Source organism: Hibiscus syriacus, unplaced genomic scaffold (assembly GCF_006381635.1).
Source record: "Hibiscus syriacus cultivar Baekdansim isolate YM2019G1 unplaced genomic scaffold, ASM638163v2 tig00116964_pilon, whole genome shotgun sequence".
NCBI lineage: Eukaryota > Viridiplantae > Streptophyta > Magnoliopsida > Malvales > Malvaceae > Hibiscus > Hibiscus syriacus.
The window spans coordinates 138,576-159,015 of record NW_024063489.1 but is presented as its reverse complement, the minus strand read 5'-3'; the positions used below and the strand labels follow the sequence as shown (position 1 = coordinate 159,015).

Sequence of the window (20,440 nt, the reverse complement as noted above, 5' to 3'; positions counted from 1 at the left end):
CATGTAAATCATGTAACATATAAACATACATCCATTTCTATGTACTAATGCATACAGAGTAATCACATAACATTAAATAAGTTACTTCTTACCATAGTAACTCTATCATTGACTCATCGCAAGCCAATGTTTGATCAATCACATAAGTACAATTTAAATTGCACTCACCTTAGCCTTGCTTTGATTCGATTATTCCGGAACTTGTTTAGGCTCAATATCTACATAAATATATCATTTCAAAACAACTATCAGAAGCCTAAACTTTAAACTTGATGTTAATAACTTAAACCGATTTAATAAATCGAATTCTATATTTTCATTTAGGGGGGAATCGATACCCCCCCCAGTGGAATCGATACCCCCTGAACAATCTGGAATTTTTTGTTCAAGAGGGGGAATCGATTCCCATTCATAGGGTATCGGTTCCCTCTGCCCAGAAATTGCATTCTAAGCTCGAAAATCATCAATTTTCATTCTAACCTTCCTATTTTACCTCCCTTAATACTCCTAACTTTAATACACATACTTGAACTTATTTCTATTCCATAATCACTTCTTTAACTTCAAATCTAGTCATTCCTATGTAATTACAAAAATTCTACTAGTTTTGCAACATGTTCAAATTCCTATTCTAACACTTCCTATCCTTAATTAACTTGATGACAAGTCAAATTCAACTTTCAATTCTCAATATACACTTTATTTCAATATTTCATTCAAAAACTCATAATCTTTAAATCCTCATAACCTCTTCATTTTGTTGTTTTAAAGCAAATTAATCCTTCCTTAATCTTACTTAGCATCTAATAATCAAAACTAAACTTAATTTCAGCACATAATCAACTCAAGAGACAACTTACCTTTTGCTTGGCTTCACACGTGGAGAAGAGAAAATGAAGAAGGAAAAGAGAGAAGAGATTTTTCTGGAAAAATCTCCATCCTTATCCATATATATATCATTTAATTATATTTTCAAGTCTAATGACCAATTTGCCCTTTAACTCTTTAGATAATTACAATAAACTTTTAGGAAATATTTCTGACAAATCATTAAACTATTAAACTATTATACTTTAATCACCATATTATGAAATTTTACAATTTTGGTCACTTACCCGTATTTTGGGATGTTACAACAAGCCAGTATGGTGACATCCCAATGAGACCTTTATAAGCAGTTCGATATGCCCAAAGTGCATCGGTTAATTTTAAACTCCAATCCTTTCGGTCATGTTTAACAATTTTCTCAAAAATTGTTTTAATTTCTCGATTTGATACTTCTGTCTGTCCATTTGTTTGTGGATGGTAAGCGGTAGTAATTCTTTGAGTTACTCTAAATTTCTTCATTTGTGACTCGATTACTCGGTTGATGAAATGTGTTCCTCTGTCGCTTATTATAGCCCGTGGCGTGCCAAACCTGTGGCTAAATAATTAACCATGTCTGCAAACCATGGAGTTATGCTTTGCGGCACCATCAATTTTTCTTCAGGAAATTCTTCTTTAAGTGGTGGTTCGGATGTGGAAAGGGGAATTCGACTCAAGTGATCTGCTACCAGATTTCCGCATCCCTTTTTGTCTTTAATTTCCAAGTTAAATTCCTGTAAAAACAGGATCCACCGGATAAGCCTTGGATTTGCTTCCTTTTTGCTCATCAAATACCTTATAGCTGCATGATCAGAAAAAACAGTAACTTTAGTACCAAGCAAATAGGATCTAAATTTTTCTCAAGCAAAAATTATAGCAAAAAGTTATTTTTCCGTTGTCGAAACATTTTTCTGAGCCGAGTCCAAAGTTCGGGACGCGTAGGCTATGACATGTGGCTCTTTCCCTATTTTTTGACCGAGAACGACTCCAACGTTAGTGTCTGATGCGTTACACATAAGTTCAAAGGGATGATTCCAATCTGGCGGCTGAACAATTTGAGCTGAAATAAGCTTTTTCTTTAATGAATCGCAAGACTCTTTGCATTTTGAATTAAAGTCAAAGTCTTGATCCTTTGAAGTAGATTGCATAAAGGTTGTGCTATCTTCGAAAAGTCCTTAATAAACCTGCGTAAAATCCTGCATGGCCAGAAAAGAACGAATTTCCCTCACAGTTGTGGGTAAGGAAGTGAGCGTATAACTGTTTTAGCTTTATCAACCGCAATCCCTTTGAGGAAACAATAGACCTAAACTTAACCCTTAATCAACATAAAATGACATTTTTCATAATTCAAAAAATGTTATATTCTAAGCATCTTTTAAGCATATTAGTTAATTATTAAGACATTCCACATAGTCGGAAAATATACTTAGCATGCATCTTTGGAAGGTGGCTGGTGTTATAAAGACCAAAGGGAATTCGTCTATATGTAAATGTACCGAAGGGACAAGTAAAAGTCTTTTTTTCTAGATCCTCTAGCGCCATTGGGATTTGGAAAAAAACGTGAAAAACCATCAAGACAACAATAATGAGTTTTCCCAGCTAATCTTCCAATCATTTGATCTATAAAAGGAATAGAAAATGATCTTTTCGAGTAAGAAAGTTCAACTTCCTGTAATCAATACAAACTCGCCATCCATTTTGAACTATTGTTGGCACTAACTCCCTTCTTGATTTTCGACCACTGTGACTCCTGTTTTCTTGGGAACCACATGAATCGGAGTTACCCAATTACTATCCAAAATTGGATAGATTACGTCAGCGTCAAGGAGTTTTTGAATTTCTTTCTTAACTACTTCCCATCATCAGTGGATTTAATCGACGTTGTCCTTCACGTGATGGCTTTGCTCATTCTTCGACTTTGATCTTATGCATGCAAATCGAGGGACTTAATCCTTTAATGTAGGCAATGGTCCATCCTATGGCTTCTTTGTAAGAGCGCAATATCGCTACCAAAGCTTTCTTCTCCTTTGGATAATTTACTTGAGATTATCACTGGTAAAGTTTCATTTCGCCCAAAAAGACATATTTCAAATGCTCCGGTAATTGCTTTAATTCTACCTCAGGTGCCTGCAAAACAGAAGGTAAAATTTTAGTTTTAGAGGAATATAAAGATAAATCAGAATTGATTGAATTAATATTTTCAAACTCCCTTTCTTCATCTACGTGACAAAGTTCAGGATCCTTAAAAAGATCATAAGAAAAATTAGATTCAATATATTCATCAATTAAAGGATCTATAATATCAACAAAATTAATTCTTTCAACATGATCAGGGTATTTCATTGCTTTGTAAACATCAAATTCAAAGATCTCACCATCAAATTTCATTGTTAGTATACCACATCTAACATCGATCTTTGTATGTGTTGTGCTTAGGAAGGGTCGGCCTAAGAAATATCTCGGAATAAGAATTTGACCTATCATGTTCCATGTCAATGACATAGAAATCTGCAGGAAAGAATAATACATCGACCTTTACCAAGACGTTTTTTTATTCCCATTGGATAGATCATAGATCGATCAGCCAACTGTATGGTTATTCCTGTTTCCTTCAAAGGCTCGTTAGTAATCATTTTATATATAGAAATGGCATAACATTAATTGAAGCTCCTAAGTCACACATTGCATGTTTAATTTTGAAATTACTTATTTTGCAAGGTATAGCAAACATACCTTGATCCTTCATCTTTGGTGGGAGTTTTCGTTGAAAAATTGCAGAAACATGTTCTCCAAAATTTACCTTTTCGTGTCCCATTAATTTCCTCTTTGTAATGCAAAGTTCTTTTAAAAATCGAGCATACCTTGGTATTTGTCGAATTACTTCAAAAAGAGGTATATTGACTTGAACTTTATGGAAACCTCTAAGATCTCACTTTCTTCAGCTCTTTTATCACGCTTCATCAACCTTGATGGTAAGGGTGGTGGCGTGATTTCATGAGAAGAAAGAGAAGGATGTGAGTCAGACGTACCTTGTATTTCTGGAGGTGGTGTTTCCTCTTATTTCCTGATGTGCGTCATCCTGATGTGCGTCTTTTCTGCTGGAACTTCGGGTGAGATAACTTTTCCACTTCTGAGTGAGATGGCACACATTCTCTCTCGGATTTAACTCCGTTTGAGAAGGTAGTTTTCCTTGTGATTCCAATTTTCCCATAGTTTGAGCTAGTCGTCTTACTTGATTATCTAACTCTTGAAGATGTGTTTCGGTTCAGTTTTGGAAGTTTTCTTGGGAGCAATGAACTTTTCTTGTAAAATTGCTAACTTTCCTATGAGTTCCTCCAATGATGAGTTTTGCATTTGTTGTTGAAGAGGAGGCATTTGTTGATAAGTTGGTCTCTGATTTACCGCATAGCTGAAGTTTGGGTGGTCTTGTCATCCTGGATTGTAAGTATTGTTGTATGGGTTGTATTGTCTTTGTGGAGGACCTAAAAGTTCCCTACTGCATTGATTTCTGCATTGCCTTTCTTGTATCGGGCAGTAATCCATCGGATGATCTAGCTTTGTGCATATCCCACATGCTCTTGTTGCTCCAGATTTTCCCGCAACAAGTGAATTAACTACTTCAGTTAATTTATCTAACTTATTTTCAAGGGAAAATGTACTTATCTCGTTAACCCGTCGGTTGGGTTCACTCGAAACCTGTTGAGAGTTGGCTTCCATGGTTGAAATCAATTCCCTTGCTGTTGTTAGGGTCATGTTAACTAATGTAATCCATCGGATGATCTAGCTTTGTGCATATCCCACTGCTCTTTGCTCCAGATTTTCCCGCAACAAGTGAATTAACTACTTCAGTTAATTTATCTAACTTATTTTCAAGGGAAAATGTACTATCTCGTTAACCCGTCGGTTGGGTTCACTCGAAACCTGTTGAGAGTTGGCTTCCATGGTTGAAATCAATTCCCTTGCTGTTGTTAGGGTCATGTTAACTAATGTTCCTCACTGGCGGCATCCACCATTTTCATCTCCATTGGGAAAAGACCTTCATAAAAGTATTGAAGTACGTTTGCTCACTTAATCCGTGTTGCGGACAACGTGCGCAAAGCTTTTTAATCGTTCCCAATAGACATAAGACTTTCTTCACTCTTTTGCTAAATGGAAATAATGCTCCTTTCGCAACTCGGTTGCTTTAGCCGCTGGAAAGAAACCTATCACAAAAATTCGATTCATGTCACCCATGGATTACTGAATTTGGAGGTAATAAATAACCAATCTTTAGCCAAGTCAGATAAAGAGAAAGGAAAGCTCTCAATTAAATTTGATCCTCGGTAACTCCCTGTGTTCCATGCAAGTGCAAACCATGTGGAATTCCAACAGTGTTTGTATGGATCTTCAGTGGGAAAGCCGTGGAAAGTGGAAGATGAATGAGTCATGTCTTTAATTGAAACAGTCCCGCCACTAGAAAATTAATGCATAATGGCGTCTGAGTGACAGGATATGGCTAGCTCTTGGATCATTTGTTCTTCTTCTTCTGCCATTCTGCCATCGGGATGTTGTATGCGTCTGCTTCAGAGTCTGTCTCTGGAATTGATTCTGCTTCTGAACTTTGCTCTTGTTCTTCTTGTCTTTTTATATTTTCTCGAAGCGTTTGTGTGTGGATTCTTCATGCTCGTGCTTCGATCTCTGGATCTAGATCTACTAATTCACCTGGTTACTTGTGGTCATAAATCAAAACTAGAAAAATAAATCGTACTTGCCGTTAGTCCCCGACAACGACGCCAATTTGATAATCGTCGTTTTGCTATCAAAATATTCCTGGCTTCTTAATAAAAAATGAAAATGTAGTAGTGAGCAGGTCGATCCACAGGGACTGTGGTGTTTCTGATTTAATAAAACTCTTTCTTGATTTTAGAAAATATAGAATTCCAGATGAAGTTGAAAAGATATATTAAAATAAAATAAAAAAAGAAAAATAATAATAATAAATATTAATAGTATAAATATAAAAGGGGATTTTTTTAAAAGTTGTGGTTAAAAAATAAGAATTAAATAAAAGAAAAAAATAATTAAATAAACAAAATAAAGATTAAGATAAAGAGAACTTATTGTGAAAGCAGCCTCAGACTTCAGCTTCGCCTCAAATTCCTCGATCATCGAAACAAATTTTTACTTCAAGATTCACGTAAGCTTACAAGAACAATTCTTCGCTGCCAACTCAGATTGTATCGTTTCAACAACTGATTCCGATCTCAGTTTCCTCTTAGCAACAATTTTACTAAGTGTGTTATCGGGAAGTTGAATATGCTTCAATAAGCAAATCCTTCTTTAAACATTAACCATAACAATATCCGGACCAATGTCGAAATAGTTTTGATTTGAAAAGTAAGCTTCAAAAACAGAAGAGAAATCTGAAGCGATTTAAGTACCCTACAATTCTCACGTTTGGATTTGAGCCTTCGCTTTAGTCTTCGGCTTGAAAGAAAATTAGCTAAGCATAACCAAAGTCATACTTAGCATAATAGAAAAGTATGCGAAAAATAGAGAGAAAGCTAGAGAGAAAAAAAAGATTTTTCTCAAATGAGAGATATATTTTCTAGGCTCATCCTTAGAGGTATTTATAGCCTTCAAAATCCTAAAACAAGCTAAAACATCTTAAATCCTAATTAAACACTTAAAACTATTTAAACTAAAATACCTAAAAAATAATATAATATTCTAAATCCTAATTAAAATACTAAACCTATTTAAACTAAAATACAAAGATAAGATAAAATATAAAATAATATCCTAAAACTTAATTAAATACTAAAACCTATTTAAACTAAAATACAAAGATAAAATATAATGTTTAAAATATTATCCTAAATTTGAGTTTAATCCAATCCGAATTCCAACCAGCTTTGATTCCGAAAATAAAAAATCTACAGAATTGTGTCCTTTTTGTGTAATTTCTATAATCTTACGTCCTGTACAGAAAATGAATTAAAATGAACAAATAAGCCACAAAAATCAATGATTAAAGAGTAATTTAAAGTAAAATATTAACTAAATTAAACACTTATCAATTATTAGTATTATTATTACTGTGGATGTTTATGATTAATTTGTTTTAATATAACTATTTTTTGGCGTTTGCGAATGAAGAAAATTAGATTGGGAGTATCGTCCTTGCCTCTGCAGTACTCGATCCATATTAGTCAATTAATAAATCAAAAACAATAGTTATATCAAAAAAATATTTTTGATTTGTTCGATGAGTTATACTATATTCAACTAAGTTAAATATTCAATTTTAATTAAATTTATTGAGTACTCTCGGTGGTTAAAGAAGTGTTATGTATTTTTAATGTTTAAGAAAGATTATAAACATATTATCTTATAATCACCTTAACCTATTAAAAAAATATTCAATTGATTAAAACATTTAGTGAAATACCACTATAAATTGATTTAGTGAAATGAAGTATTAGATTTATTAAATAAATTTATGAATATAACAAATTGGATTGAAAAATCTCTACAGTACTCGATCATGATTCATTACTCAATAATTAGATATTAATAATTATAAAATAAAATATCAAATCAGTAGAATGAACTTTGCTAAAAACATAGGGTAAATTACACTCATGATCTCTAGTTATGAGAATATTCTAATCTGACCATTGATTTTTTAATTTTGTCAAACAAACCACTTAACTATTTAAATCATGTCAACCAAACCGTATGTAGTTAACATTTGACGAAAGAGTTGATGTTTTTAATAAAATTGATTTAATTACACATTTGATTCTTATTACTTATACTTTAATTAATTTGGTCTTGACTTTAATTAATTCAATCAATTTAATCATCTAATTAGATACACATGTCATCATTTGACCGGAAAAAAAAGGTTAAACGGAAGAGAATGCCCAAGAAATTGAACTCGGAGGGGCGCGCCCTAACTACTAGTCAAACACCGTAGTAATATGGATTATACATTTTGTATATTGTCTTATCTTATTATGCTAAAAAGAGTGAAGAATTTGAACCCAAACCAATTGAATGATACAAGAACATCTAAACCACTAAAACAAATTTATTATTGATGTACGTAATATATAAAAGTATGGAAAGAAGTAATTTTTATTATTTGAATATAACTAAAAAGAACTTCTTATGTCACATGTAGATTCGACAAAACACTAACAAGCTTTAAATACATGTCTCGTGTCATTGTTTGTTAAGAAATCTGTTTTTGTTCTATTGCCCCAATTGTCTTTCTCACGCACAAGCTTAGCATTTCTAAAAGGAAGTATAATTACTGTAGATAATTTATGGATTAAAACTAGAAACTCATAAACCTCGTAGTACAACTAGTTGCCTTCATTGCCTTCTTGTTTATCTTGTTAAAATTACTAATTATTACTTCAGAATTGATTATCATTGTCTACATAATGGACGTACGGGCATCTATTAAAGTTTAAAGCCAAGTGGGATTTTTAAATTGACTAGTCTATTTAAAATAGAGAGGTTTCTGATAAGAGACAGAAAGAAAGCTGGATAAAGGAACCCACATAACCAAACACTGACCGACAAGAAAAGTTCTCTTTATGATATTTCTCTTTGCATCCTTCAAAAAGGAAGAAGAAAACAAGCTCTCAACGAAATGGTAGATGTTCCCCTTCTTTTTGATCTTTATCTCTCTAGCTAATAATCTGTTTCTGTTGACCCTGCAAACAGGAAATCAGTAGAGGTGGTGATGCTAAACAGTTGCCAAATCTAGACGGAAGGGTAGGAGGAATTAGAGGTGCACTTTTCGTCTATGGTAATTAACCCTAACCCTTGCTGAAATGATTTGGGTATTTGAAGTTAATTCCTTGATGGTGAGAGTTGATTCACATTCAGCGACGGAGGGCTGGAGAACATGGCGTTTGTAGCGAATGCAGTGAGCTTGGTGACTTACTTTATGGGGTATATGAACTTTGGTTGACGAAATCTGCAAACACGGTGACAAGCTTCATGGGAACATCTTTCGTTCTTGCACTCTTAGGAGGAGTCATTGCTGACACATGCTTGACGAAATTCACCACCTGTGTGCTCTTTGGATTCCTGGAACTACTGGTACGTTATTTATCATCCAAATGGAAATTGGAATCAGCCCGCCTTTTCCTGTTAACAATCAGCTAATCAATTCGTACACGGAAGATGAGTTTGGCGTCACTGTTTTGAGGTTTAGAAACTGTCATTTCTACGACTTAGTCCTCTCTTTTTATTCCCCCAAAACATCTAATCAATCGCCACAAATCAAAGATATCATAGATTAAACTCCCTTTAGTTCTCAATTATTTTGTGTTAGAGTAATTCAAATTTTCTTAGCAATTCAAGACACACTTTACGAACACGTAATTATTTAAATATGAGATTTATAGAGAATAGATTTCTTTTAATCATTGAGATCATTTAGGTTCTCATTCGGTTGGGATTTAAATAATTAATTGAAAAAAAAGTAAATTTAATTATAACAAACTATTACTATTAAAATATTTTTTTATTTCTAAAAAAATAAAATTTAATTAATAATATATTACATAAATATAAGATAATTAAAATACATTAGAATAAAACATAATACACCATTTAGCATCTTTTCCCATAAAATAGGGTTTAATATATAATTACATTATATATTATAATTACAATTATATAAATTTGAATTTTATAATAATTAACTAAAATTAAAATATATTATTATGTACGTAATTTCATAAATTCTCACCATAAATCATCACTTTATACATTGTACGTTAACATTAGTATAGCATGAACTAATATTCACAATTAAGAATTAGTCCTGATATAAAACATAATTAAACATGTAAACTCGTCATCAAATACCATGTTAAAATAAAGTAGACCGGTGTAATAAAAAGATGTGATCCCAGCCCTGGTGGAACCTTAGACCAGAAAATGAAAGAAAGGTGTTACCTGAATCAAGTCAGAATAAGAAATGCACAAGAAAGTATAAAAAACCTACATGCAAACACTGTATTAGAACAAAATAATAGCAAGCGAATGAGGAATAACATCATCGAAGGATACCAATTCGGAGAGTGTCGAAGGAACTTATGTAAGTTAAACTCAATCCGGAATGTCAGATATGCAAATCCAATTTAGCTTAGAAAACATAAAATAGATGCATGAAATTGAAACGTATCATAAAGACAAGAGAAAATGCTTAAATTAATTTAAGATAAACATTATGGACTAATTCTAGTAATAATATATATAAATATTATTCTTGTTTTTAGCAAAGTTCTAATCCAATGCTTCGAAAGAAAACCTTAATTAATCTTGAAAACCATGAACTCCAACCCATCGACCCCCACATCAAGATGAGCTTATTCTTCGACGACGGTGGTCATTCTTGGCTGCAATTTCATGAACTCCGATAGCATCATATCTCGATGATTATCATCATATATCACTTAAGTTAATTCAAATATCATAGTTGTATTTGTAAGTCCATCAACAAGTTAAATAAAAAAAACCTCTAAATTTTTATGTTTGACGTTATTCTTAATGGAATGTTATTGGGTTCTTTTAATGTTGGACGTTATTCTCAATAGAAGATTTTATTTTTCTTCTTATTCTTGGATTTAATAATTTTATTTTATGTACGAGTTTTTTAATGATCATTATCTTCATTTTTCTCTTTATATTTGGGTACATTGTATTTTGGTTTCTTTTATTATTTTTATTAATGAAATCTAATTTCCATTATTAAAAAAACCTTTAATTTTTTCCACTGGTTTTCCTCTGCTTTAAATGTTTTTTTATCTTCAATACTTTTTATTTTTCTTTGTAAATCTCCCCCATAAATATGATTAAGGTTTGTATGACACCTATCTTGTTGAATTATCCTTTAAAAAAGTTGTCCGTCTTGTAGTATTCACCGAATCCCTCTTAGTATTTTAATTTTTTTACTTACAGTCTACTAACTGCTAACATTATGTATATACATAAAAGGTCAAATTTTATAATTATTATGTACATTTGAATTTTGAATTATTAATTTGATTCAGATAATATATGATAATCGGAATAAATTATAAGATTTAAATTATCAAATTAAAAAATTTAAAATAAAATAAATATATTACACTCTAAAAAAATCTAACTTATTAATGATGTGCTGAGCAATGAGATGAATTAATAAAGAAATTAAAAAGAAAAAGAAGACGAGAGTTCCAAAGAAATTACAGTATAAGAAAAGTACATTAATATTGATAAGTGTTTAATTAGTTAATTTTACTTTTAAATTACTCTTTAACCATTTTTTGTGACTTAATTGTTCGTTTTGATTCATTTTCTGTGCAGGACGTCAGATTCTGAAAATTGTACAAAATGACAGAATTTTATACCCGAATTCTATATTTTCCAAAATCAAGAAACAGTTTTACTAAATCACAAAAACCATAGTTCCTGTATATCGACTCTGCTTCTCTATACTACATTTTCCTTTCTATTTAATTAAGAAACCGAAATTATTTTGATAACAAAACGACGGTTATCAACTATGATTTCAAAACACTCCAAGGAAATTGAAGAATTTTTAGTTAATATGAACATTCCATGGGCAGCTTGTTCGTTTCCACATGCTAATCGCACGTAACATGGCATTAGATCAGAACTGCTTGTCACAAAAATGCACATTTTAACAACGGTTCTATGCATTTATAACTGTTCGATCATCAATCAAATTCTAGAGTAAAGCTATGGTTTGTTTAGAAAATATATGCAGCGTCTCATCTTGATTAGATACTTTAATAACCAAAATCATCTGATCTGATACTTAATTTTTTAAGGGATATGCCCTGCTGACAGTACAAGCACACTTGGATCAACTGAGGCCAACTCCTTGCACCGATATTTCAAACCATGCGAGGCTTCAATAGTGGCCAAGAAGCATTTCTTTACACTGGTCTATACCTTGTGGCGCTAGGAACCAGTGGGGTTAAGGTGGCTTTGCCATTGTTGGGAGCTGACCAGTTCGACGGCAAGGACCCTAAAGAGGCAGTTCAACTTTCAAGCTACTTCAACTGGTACACGTTTAGCCAGACATGTGGATCTATAACCGGGGTCACATTTCTAGTGTGGATTAGTTCTAACATTGGTTGGGATTGGGCGTTTGGAGTCTGCACCGTGGCAGTCTTGCTTGCAATTGTGTTGGTGTTCATTGGCAAGCCATTTTATCGGGACAATGCACCTAAAGGAAGCCCCATTATTCGAATCCTACAGGTAAGTCTATTTCCAATTTTCCATCATAATACAGACGTGCTACTGTTTTTATTTTCTATGTAAAAATGCGAGTTCAAGAATCATAGCCTCTGTTTTCCCATTTCAAGGTACTTGTTGCTGCCATCCGCAAAAGATCCCTTCCTATACCGGGAAAGGACGATGAATTATATGAGATAAATGACAAAGGAACAGTGGTGGTGCCAGAAGTTATTCAGAACCAATCAGTTTAGGTACACTGTTTCGTTTCTCATGTTTCATTTGTAATCTAGCCCTAACGTGAATTTATCAACAAATCCTTAGATTCTTGGATCGAGCAGCAGTTCATGACCTCTCGGGGTGCATCAGCATCAATGACCCCAGGACCCTGGAGGCTTAGTACAGACCCAATTAGAAGAAACCAAAATATTACTTCGCATGCTCCCGATCGTACTCAGCACAGTTTTCATAAATACTTGTTGGCTCAACTCCAAACATTTTCCATACAACAAAGCTTGACCCTGGACACTCGTATATTTGGTTTCAAAATCCCCCCCACCTCCCTTCCTGTCATTCCCCTGACATTCAACTTGATTTTCATTCCAATTTATGACCGCATTTTCCTTCCAATCGCCCGAAGAATAACAGGAGTTCCAACAGGAATCCGGCATCTTCAGCGAATTGGAGTGGGATTGGTTCTCTCAACCATTTCCATGGCAATCTCTGCAGTCATTGAAACCAGGCGTAAATCGGTGGCATTTAAGCACAACATGGTAGATTCTACCGAGCCTCTTCCAATGAGTGTATTTTGGCTTGGGTTCCAACACGCCGTATTTGGGCTGTCTGATATGTTCACATTATGGGGCTGCTACATTTCTACCACGCGGAAGCTCAGCTGGAATGAAAGGAACCACACAGCTCTCCTCTGGTTTTCTCTAGCAGTTGGCACTTTACAAGCTCAGTAGTGGTGGAAGTGGTGAACAAGGCCAGCGGGGGTTGGTTGGCTTCAAACAACCTCAACAGAGATAAGTTAAACTATTTCTACTAGTTATTATCAGCGTTGAGTACTCTTAACTTTCTCATTTATTTGGTGTGCGCCTCTTGGTACAATTATAAGAACGTGGAGGAAATGAACCAAGTAGAAAAATCTGTTCATGGCAATGCTGATAAGGATTCAGAGGCATAGAGATTATATTGATGTAATAACAAGTGATTCACATGAATTAGATCAAAAGTTGGAAGTAGACCAATATACATAACATGATGTGAGAAAAAAAAATCGATGCATATACATGGGGATTGAACAACCATACGCAGATTCACAGTCACAGGCCTCCCTTTCCTACTTTTCAACAGTGCCTCCTCTTACCAATTTGAGAATCTGCCGGCACAAATGTACATTCGTTCTGTAGGTTGAAGAAACATGTTGCAATCTTGCCGTTGTAGCTTTTCCAATGCATTCCAAAAGCAAATGTCATTGTTAAAAATGATATTTGAATTACAAGTTATGTAAATCAAACTTTGTCGCGAGTATCTCGCAGCACGAGAAACATAACCTTCAAGCACAACCTGCAAAATCACCCAAAAGAAATGATGAACTCTGCTAACCAATGTGATTCACTTGATCCCGTGACCATGTAACAACTAACAAGCTCGATCAAGAACCAGAGAAGCAAACCGATAAAAAAACAAGGGTGCAATATACCAACGAATAAACAAGTTCGGCCCTAAAGTAGACACTACCATACGAGCCATTTTTTATTAGAATTCGAACTAAAGAGAGTTTCAAGTCCAATTTGACAGCATGAACTATTAATTTTAAAATTGAACTTAATTTTTTATTAGAATTCAAACCAAATTTAAATTTCTAAGTTCACAAGATTATTGTAAAATTATGAATTGATGTAGAATCGCATGAAAGAACAATAAGTGTATTTGGTACGTTCCAAGAGATGGATATAAGATTTTATGTTAGGGGACGAATTTTTAAATTTTTGAAAGGGACGAACTTAAAAAATTTCGGGGACGAAAATAGATTTTAATAAAATATGCATAAAATATATAATTTTAAATTTTTAGAAAGAACGACTGCCTCTACTCTCCTCGATTCATCCATGATTCCAAGCCAGTGTCTGCCGGACAAACCTATGGAATGGGTGTATGGTTTGTGACACAAGCGCCAAGAAAGGGAATGGATTGTTTTTCCTCCTTGGTTGAAAAAAAAAATCATATGTTACGATTTAAGGATATTTCAAAAGATCTCAATGGGACCGTTACCCTAATTAATTTATACAATAAATTCTTGAAAATGGAAGATGGAAATAAGGCAATAGTGACCACCTCGGATTTCCTTTCGGCGGGGTGAGGTCCAATCCCTCACTCAAGCTTTTACCTTTTTGCAAGTCTGAGGATTCAAAAGCTGCAAAAAGAAAAAAATAATAATATAAAAATACCAAAAATATTTATAAAAATAATTTTTTATATCACAAGTCATATTCAAAGCAAGTCATAACATGTATAAGTTAAAAACTATAAAATCAAGTGAAACAAAATGATTCAAATAACTATAACATAATATTAAGGTAAAACATAAATAAATATAATATATAACTATAATTAAAAATAAATTTTGGGTTAAAAAATCATAACAAAATGATATTGTTTGGTTAATTTTTTTTTTAAAAACAATCCACATGGCTAAGAAACATAGAAGAGCATCCCAAAAGTCTAAAGAGTAAAATATGAGAAAAAACAATCTCACATTGCTAAGAAACATAAGCGCATCACAACTAACTTCTATAAATAATAGAGGTAATTTGGCATTCAAAACCATAGAACCTTTTGTGAGTATTGAGTGAACTATTCTTTCACTTCAATCAAGCTCGAATTTTAGGCTTCAATCGAGCTTCTAATTTTTTTTGAGTTCAAGCCTTTTGAGTTCAAGTTTCAATATATATTTCGAATTTGAGTTGAACTTGATAATTTTTAGCTTGTGAGTTTGAGTTGAGTTGAGCTTACTTTTAAAGTTTTCAAGTTCGAGTCGAGCTCAGCAATACTCGAGTTTGACTTGGCTCGTTTAACAAACGCGTTGTTTGGTTTAATTTTTTTTAAAACAAAATTCCGATTTTTTCCCGATTTTTTCTAATTTTCAAGCCGGTCTGGTTCGAACGGTTCAGCGGTTCTGACCGGTTCACTAATAACGGTTCAACCGATTTAGATTGAATCGGACTAAACAACGGTTTCCGGTTGAACCGACCTATCCGATCCGATTTTCAAAACAGAGGGTAAATGTAAACATAAAACTAAGCATAGAGTATCACACTATGTATTTTTCCTGCCTCTTTGTTTTCGTCCATTATTTTTGAAATCAAATACCTAAATTAGAAAGTAAAAATGGAATAGGAAAGCTTAGGCATTAAAAACTACTACTCCCTATGTCCCATAAAATTTGTCTACGATAGGTCTTTTTTGGGTCAGTTTTTTTAAAACTTTGATTAATTATTGGTTAAAATTTATTATTGATAAAATATGTAAAAAAAAAATATTTAAAAACTTCAATCGAGTATTTTTTCAATTATATATTTTTAAAATTTTAATTATTTAAAAATATTTAAGAATAATAGTCAAAATTAAAAAATTAACTTTTAAAAGTCAATAAATATATTTTTATGGGACGACAAGAGTATTATAATTAGAATTATTTTCATTGATTCAAATCCTAAAAGAACCATTCATTCAATAATTAAATAAATATACAATAATAAATATACAATAATATTTTTATTAATAATATAGAATACAATAATGACATTTATTTTAATTTAAGAATAATATTATTAAAAAATAAAAAATATATTTCGAATATTAACTGAACACAAAATATAAAAATAATAGTCGTGCTATTTTAATAAATAAAAATTAATAATCCAAACGTATAGTGTTTTTTTTAATTGGGCATGTGCAAAAATAGATTGTTGCCTAGCAAATTACTAAATGACAAGGGTCTGATTTTGTTAGTTAAACTGAAGAGCAGAAGATTCACGACAAGAGAATTCGTCCGTTTGTCTTAATAATCGTTGCTTAGAACTTCACGCCGAAGTGCTAAAAGCAACGTTGGTATCGAGTAATTCGTGAACCCTTTCCTGACTTCTCTATATCCGTAAAATCCGGGACAAGACGTCGGACCCACCCATACAACACTTTTCATCAAACACACTTGGATTTGTTGGATTACACATGTCCATACTGCGGTCAGATGCATCCTTCCGTAATCAGAACCGCCATCAACCAATGCTACTTACTCTCAGTCTCAACCCATCATTCAAAATCATACCCGTCCACGTCATATCTTAAGATTTCAGATGAAAGATGAAAGTAGATCGTCACCGTTTAATTATTTCTTTTCTGTTGATCAACGTTGGTGATTAATGATGTGCAAAAAGTATTGCTACGATCCTTTTTTACTATATTTATGTCCATTCCCTTACTGCAACACTAGGAAATATAAAGGCGACGAATAATTCTCGCACTGCAGAGCTGATATCCATACCAGCAACGCCACGTGTATCAACGCCGGAAATACAGACGCCTTCAGGGCAGAGGTCACCGCGGCAGAAGTCGTCGACAGCATGGACCAACGTCGTTTATATCCCCCAGGTTCTTGAGTCCAATAGGGACTCCATGAAGGGTTTGGTCAATATGAAAGGTTCTTGGAAGAAGTGGGTCATCTCACAAGCTTACCCTCAAGATGCTTGGCTTCCCATCACTGAATCACGCAATGGGAACGCTCATTACGCTGCGTTTCATAATCTCAATGCTGGGGTTGGGTTCCAAGCTTTGGTTTGCCTGTTGCTTTTGCCTTTCTAGGCTGGTACGAACATTTTCCCACCTAAAACCTCAACACTGCAAGCCTTCTTATTACTAGCTTGCATATTAGAGCCCTTTTTTCTCTAAAATATTTGTTCGTTAGAAGTTGGATTTTGTTCAGCTACTGTTTCATTTTCTTGCATGTTTGTTTATGTTTTTTCCAGCTTTCATCACCTAGGAACATACCCCTTTTCAGTTTTCACAATATCACATTAATGTCTTTTGTCTCTTTAAGGTCAGCAGTGTCATTTTTTATATTCCTTTTCTGGTGAAAGTTACTGTGTTTCAGTCTTAACATGAAGTTGTGGAATTTGACTGAAGTTTATGAGGACCACATTAGCCTTATTTACCCTTTATGCTAATATCAAGTATCTGAATTGCATAGAAGAAAGAATAATCTCCTTGAAACAAGTATTTTTCCCCGTTATCTTCAGATTTTTCACTAGTTGAATTATTCGAGAGAATAAGATGTTCCGGGTCCACCTGTTTATTTTTGGTTATTTTTTATGGGATTAAGTTGGAGGTGGCTCTTTAACATTGATTATTATTATTATTATTATTTGTTTTGCTTTTTCCTGGTTCCCGATTCATGATCCATTTCTCATGATTTTATACAGCATAATGTCAGCTGATGAGCATGTGCAGAAATAAAATATGCTGCCTTTTAACATAACATGGACATGTCCTTTACTTTAAAGGCTCCCAAGAGCATTGGACTTGAACCTAATTGACAAGCTTAATCAACCTTGGTAGTGTTTTGGTCAAATTATTCATGAATTATAAGGGTTTTCCAGTACCCTTTAGATGCAATAATTATTAAAGCAAATAGGAGGGTGAAACAAAATTATTGAATGATAGGAGACAAATTTTTAAATACTGTTAAAAGGATTTGCAGAAATGCTGTTCACGCGATAAGTGTCTTTTGCGGTTGTTTCTGTAGGACTTGGGTATATTATCCTTAACTATAGCCTACTGTTGGCAACTTTACACCTTATGGATTCTGGTTCAGTTGCATGAAGCTGTTCCAGGAAAGAGTACAATAGATATGTGGAGCTCGCACAAGCAGCTTTTGGTGAGAACAGATCCTTTACACATTTAAACCTTGTCTGCTTGTTTAAACTCTACCTCTCTATTAATAGCAGTCTAGTTAATGTTAGGGTAAGATGGAAGAAGAAAAAGTAAAAATGCATCAACATGGTTGTCAATCAAAAAATAGTTGTAGCTAGTTTTGCAACTTGCAATTTGAATTTCATGTCAAATTCTACACTAATGCAGTTGATTTCGAGCTTCAAAAGTTCTTTATTATCTGCCATTTTCCAACATTTGGAAAAACATGAAATTATATGGCTTCGAAGAACCTTTAACTTTATGCAAACATGTGGATTTTAACTCATCTGCCATTTTTTTACTTTATTTGCAGGAGAAAGATTAGGAGTTTGGCTTGCTCTCTTTCCAACAGTTTATTTATCAGCAGGAACTGCAACAGCTTTGATTCTCATAGGAGGGGAGACCATGAAACTATTCTTCCAGATTGTTTGTGGCCCTCAGTGTTCGTCGAATCCTTGACGACAGTTGAGTGGTATCTGGTGTTCACTTCGTTGTGCATTGTCCTATCTCAGCTCCCCAATCTTAATTCAATTGCAGGGCTCTCTCTTGTAGGAGCCGTCACAGCCATCACATACTCCACTATGGTGTGGGTGCTCTCTGTTAGCCAACAAGACCACCCACAATCTCTTATGAACCTGTCTCATTTCCATCCTGCTGCTGCTTTCTTCTCAGTCATGAATGCACTCGGAATTGTAGCCTTTGCATTCAGAGGCCATAATGTAGTTTTAGAGATTCAGGTATATATTCACACTGTTAAAGAAGTATCACTATGACAATAGTCATTCTTCTTTTCTAAGGATGGTAATATTATGGCTGATTTCAGGCAACAATGCCATCAACATTTAAACACCCAGCTCATGTGCCCATGTGGAGAGGAGCCAAGGTTGCTTATTCTTCATCGCCACGTGCCTTTTCCCTGTTGCCATTGGAGGCTTTTGGGCTTATGGAAACCTTGTAAGTGTTGTACCTTTTCAGTATCTTATGCAATATCAACCTATTGCTTACTTCACTTGTTTCTCTTGATTTAGATGCCTTCAGGAGGGATTCTGAATGCACTTTATGGATTTCACAGTCACCACATATCAAGAGGACTTCTTGCCTTGACTTTTCTTCTTGTGGTATTCAACTGTCTGAGCAGTTTCCAAATATATTCAATGCCGGCTTTCGACAGCTTTGAAGCTGGATATACTAGCCGTACTAACCGCCCTTGCTCGATCTGGTTCGATCTGGGTTTCGTGTTTTCTTCGGATTTGTGTCCTTCTTCATAGGAGTGGCACTACCATTCCTTTCAAGCCTTGCTGGACTGTTGGGAGGACTCACTCTCCGGTTACATTTGCTTATCCTTGTTTCATGTGGGTTCTAATCAAAAGGCCTGCAAAATACAGCTTCAATTGGTACTTCAATTGGATCCTCGGTTGGTTGGGTATTGCCTTCAGCTTGGTCTTCTCTATTGGTGGCGTGTGGAGCATTGCCAACAATGGCCTCAAGTTGAAATTCTTCAAGCCCAATTAAGAAGATAATAACACCTAAAACTGGGTTTTTGAATTCAGTGGAATTTGTCCATCGATGTAACAACAATTCACTTCTTTTCCTTACCTAATTGTGTAATGCAAAGTTCACATCCAATGATAGATTTCTTCTGTGGCTCATTGCATTCTCTTCATTTCTCTTCTCCCTGTCATGAACAATGAAAAGGACAATGCATGGAACAAGAGCCAAGCCAATGTAATATTCTGTTCATGAACTCCTCAAACTTGTTGAATCTTAGATTCGAGTTTGGCATCATTAATATAACTAAGCTAACAAAGACCTTAATTTGAAATTCAATTTCATCAAATTATGCTCAAGGTCTCTACGCAACACAGTCAAAAAACAAATCGAATGGTGATTGGTGAAAGCTTTCACCAGTACCACCCCATCAGTGATGGCAATCCATCGATTTTCAGTCCCACCTAAAATGTCACTAGTTGATATCGACGGAACTATATTATTATTAGTTTTGGAAGGGTCCAAGTGACAATGAAAGGAGAGCGGTGCCCTATGGATTGATCATTGAGTGCTATTATTACCACTCTAACGTGCAAGTCCTTCTCCCTGATTTGCTCTATAATCGCTGCTGTGTGCAGTGTGCTTTCATAAATATTGTCAGCTAAATTATAGTAATAATTAATAAACCAAGTACTTAATGTCTTCAAGCATCTGGATGGGTGATCAAATGACTGTAATTATCATCTGGACATATCATAATGAAGCAAAATGGGGATTGTAATCAAAACACTGTATATCATCATGCATGAATAATAATCCGTCAATTACGGGGGGGGGGCATCATGTTGGGATGCGCATGCAG

The 20,440-nt window shown here is 34.1% G+C and overlaps 1 protein-coding gene and 1 pseudogene across 1 annotated transcript; both read left to right on the top strand.

Moving 5' to 3' along the window:
• The first annotated feature begins 8,566 nt into the window (after positions 1-8,566).
• LOC120190903 lies at positions 8,567-13,303 on the top strand (annotated as a pseudogene).
• Positions 13,304-16,478: 3,175 nt separating this feature from the next.
• Positions 16,479-19,602, top strand: LOC120190901 (lysine histidine transporter-like 8). Its single transcript, XM_039193935.1, has 8 exons — positions 16,479-16,533; positions 16,616-16,956; positions 17,924-18,017; positions 18,404-18,532; positions 18,628-18,827; positions 18,914-19,044; positions 19,129-19,208; positions 19,262-19,602. The coding sequence occupies exons 1-8, from the start codon at positions 16,479-16,481 to the stop codon at positions 19,600-19,602; spliced, it is 1,371 nt and encodes a 456-aa protein (XP_039049866.1).
• The last annotated feature ends 838 nt before the right edge of the window (positions 19,603-20,440 follow it).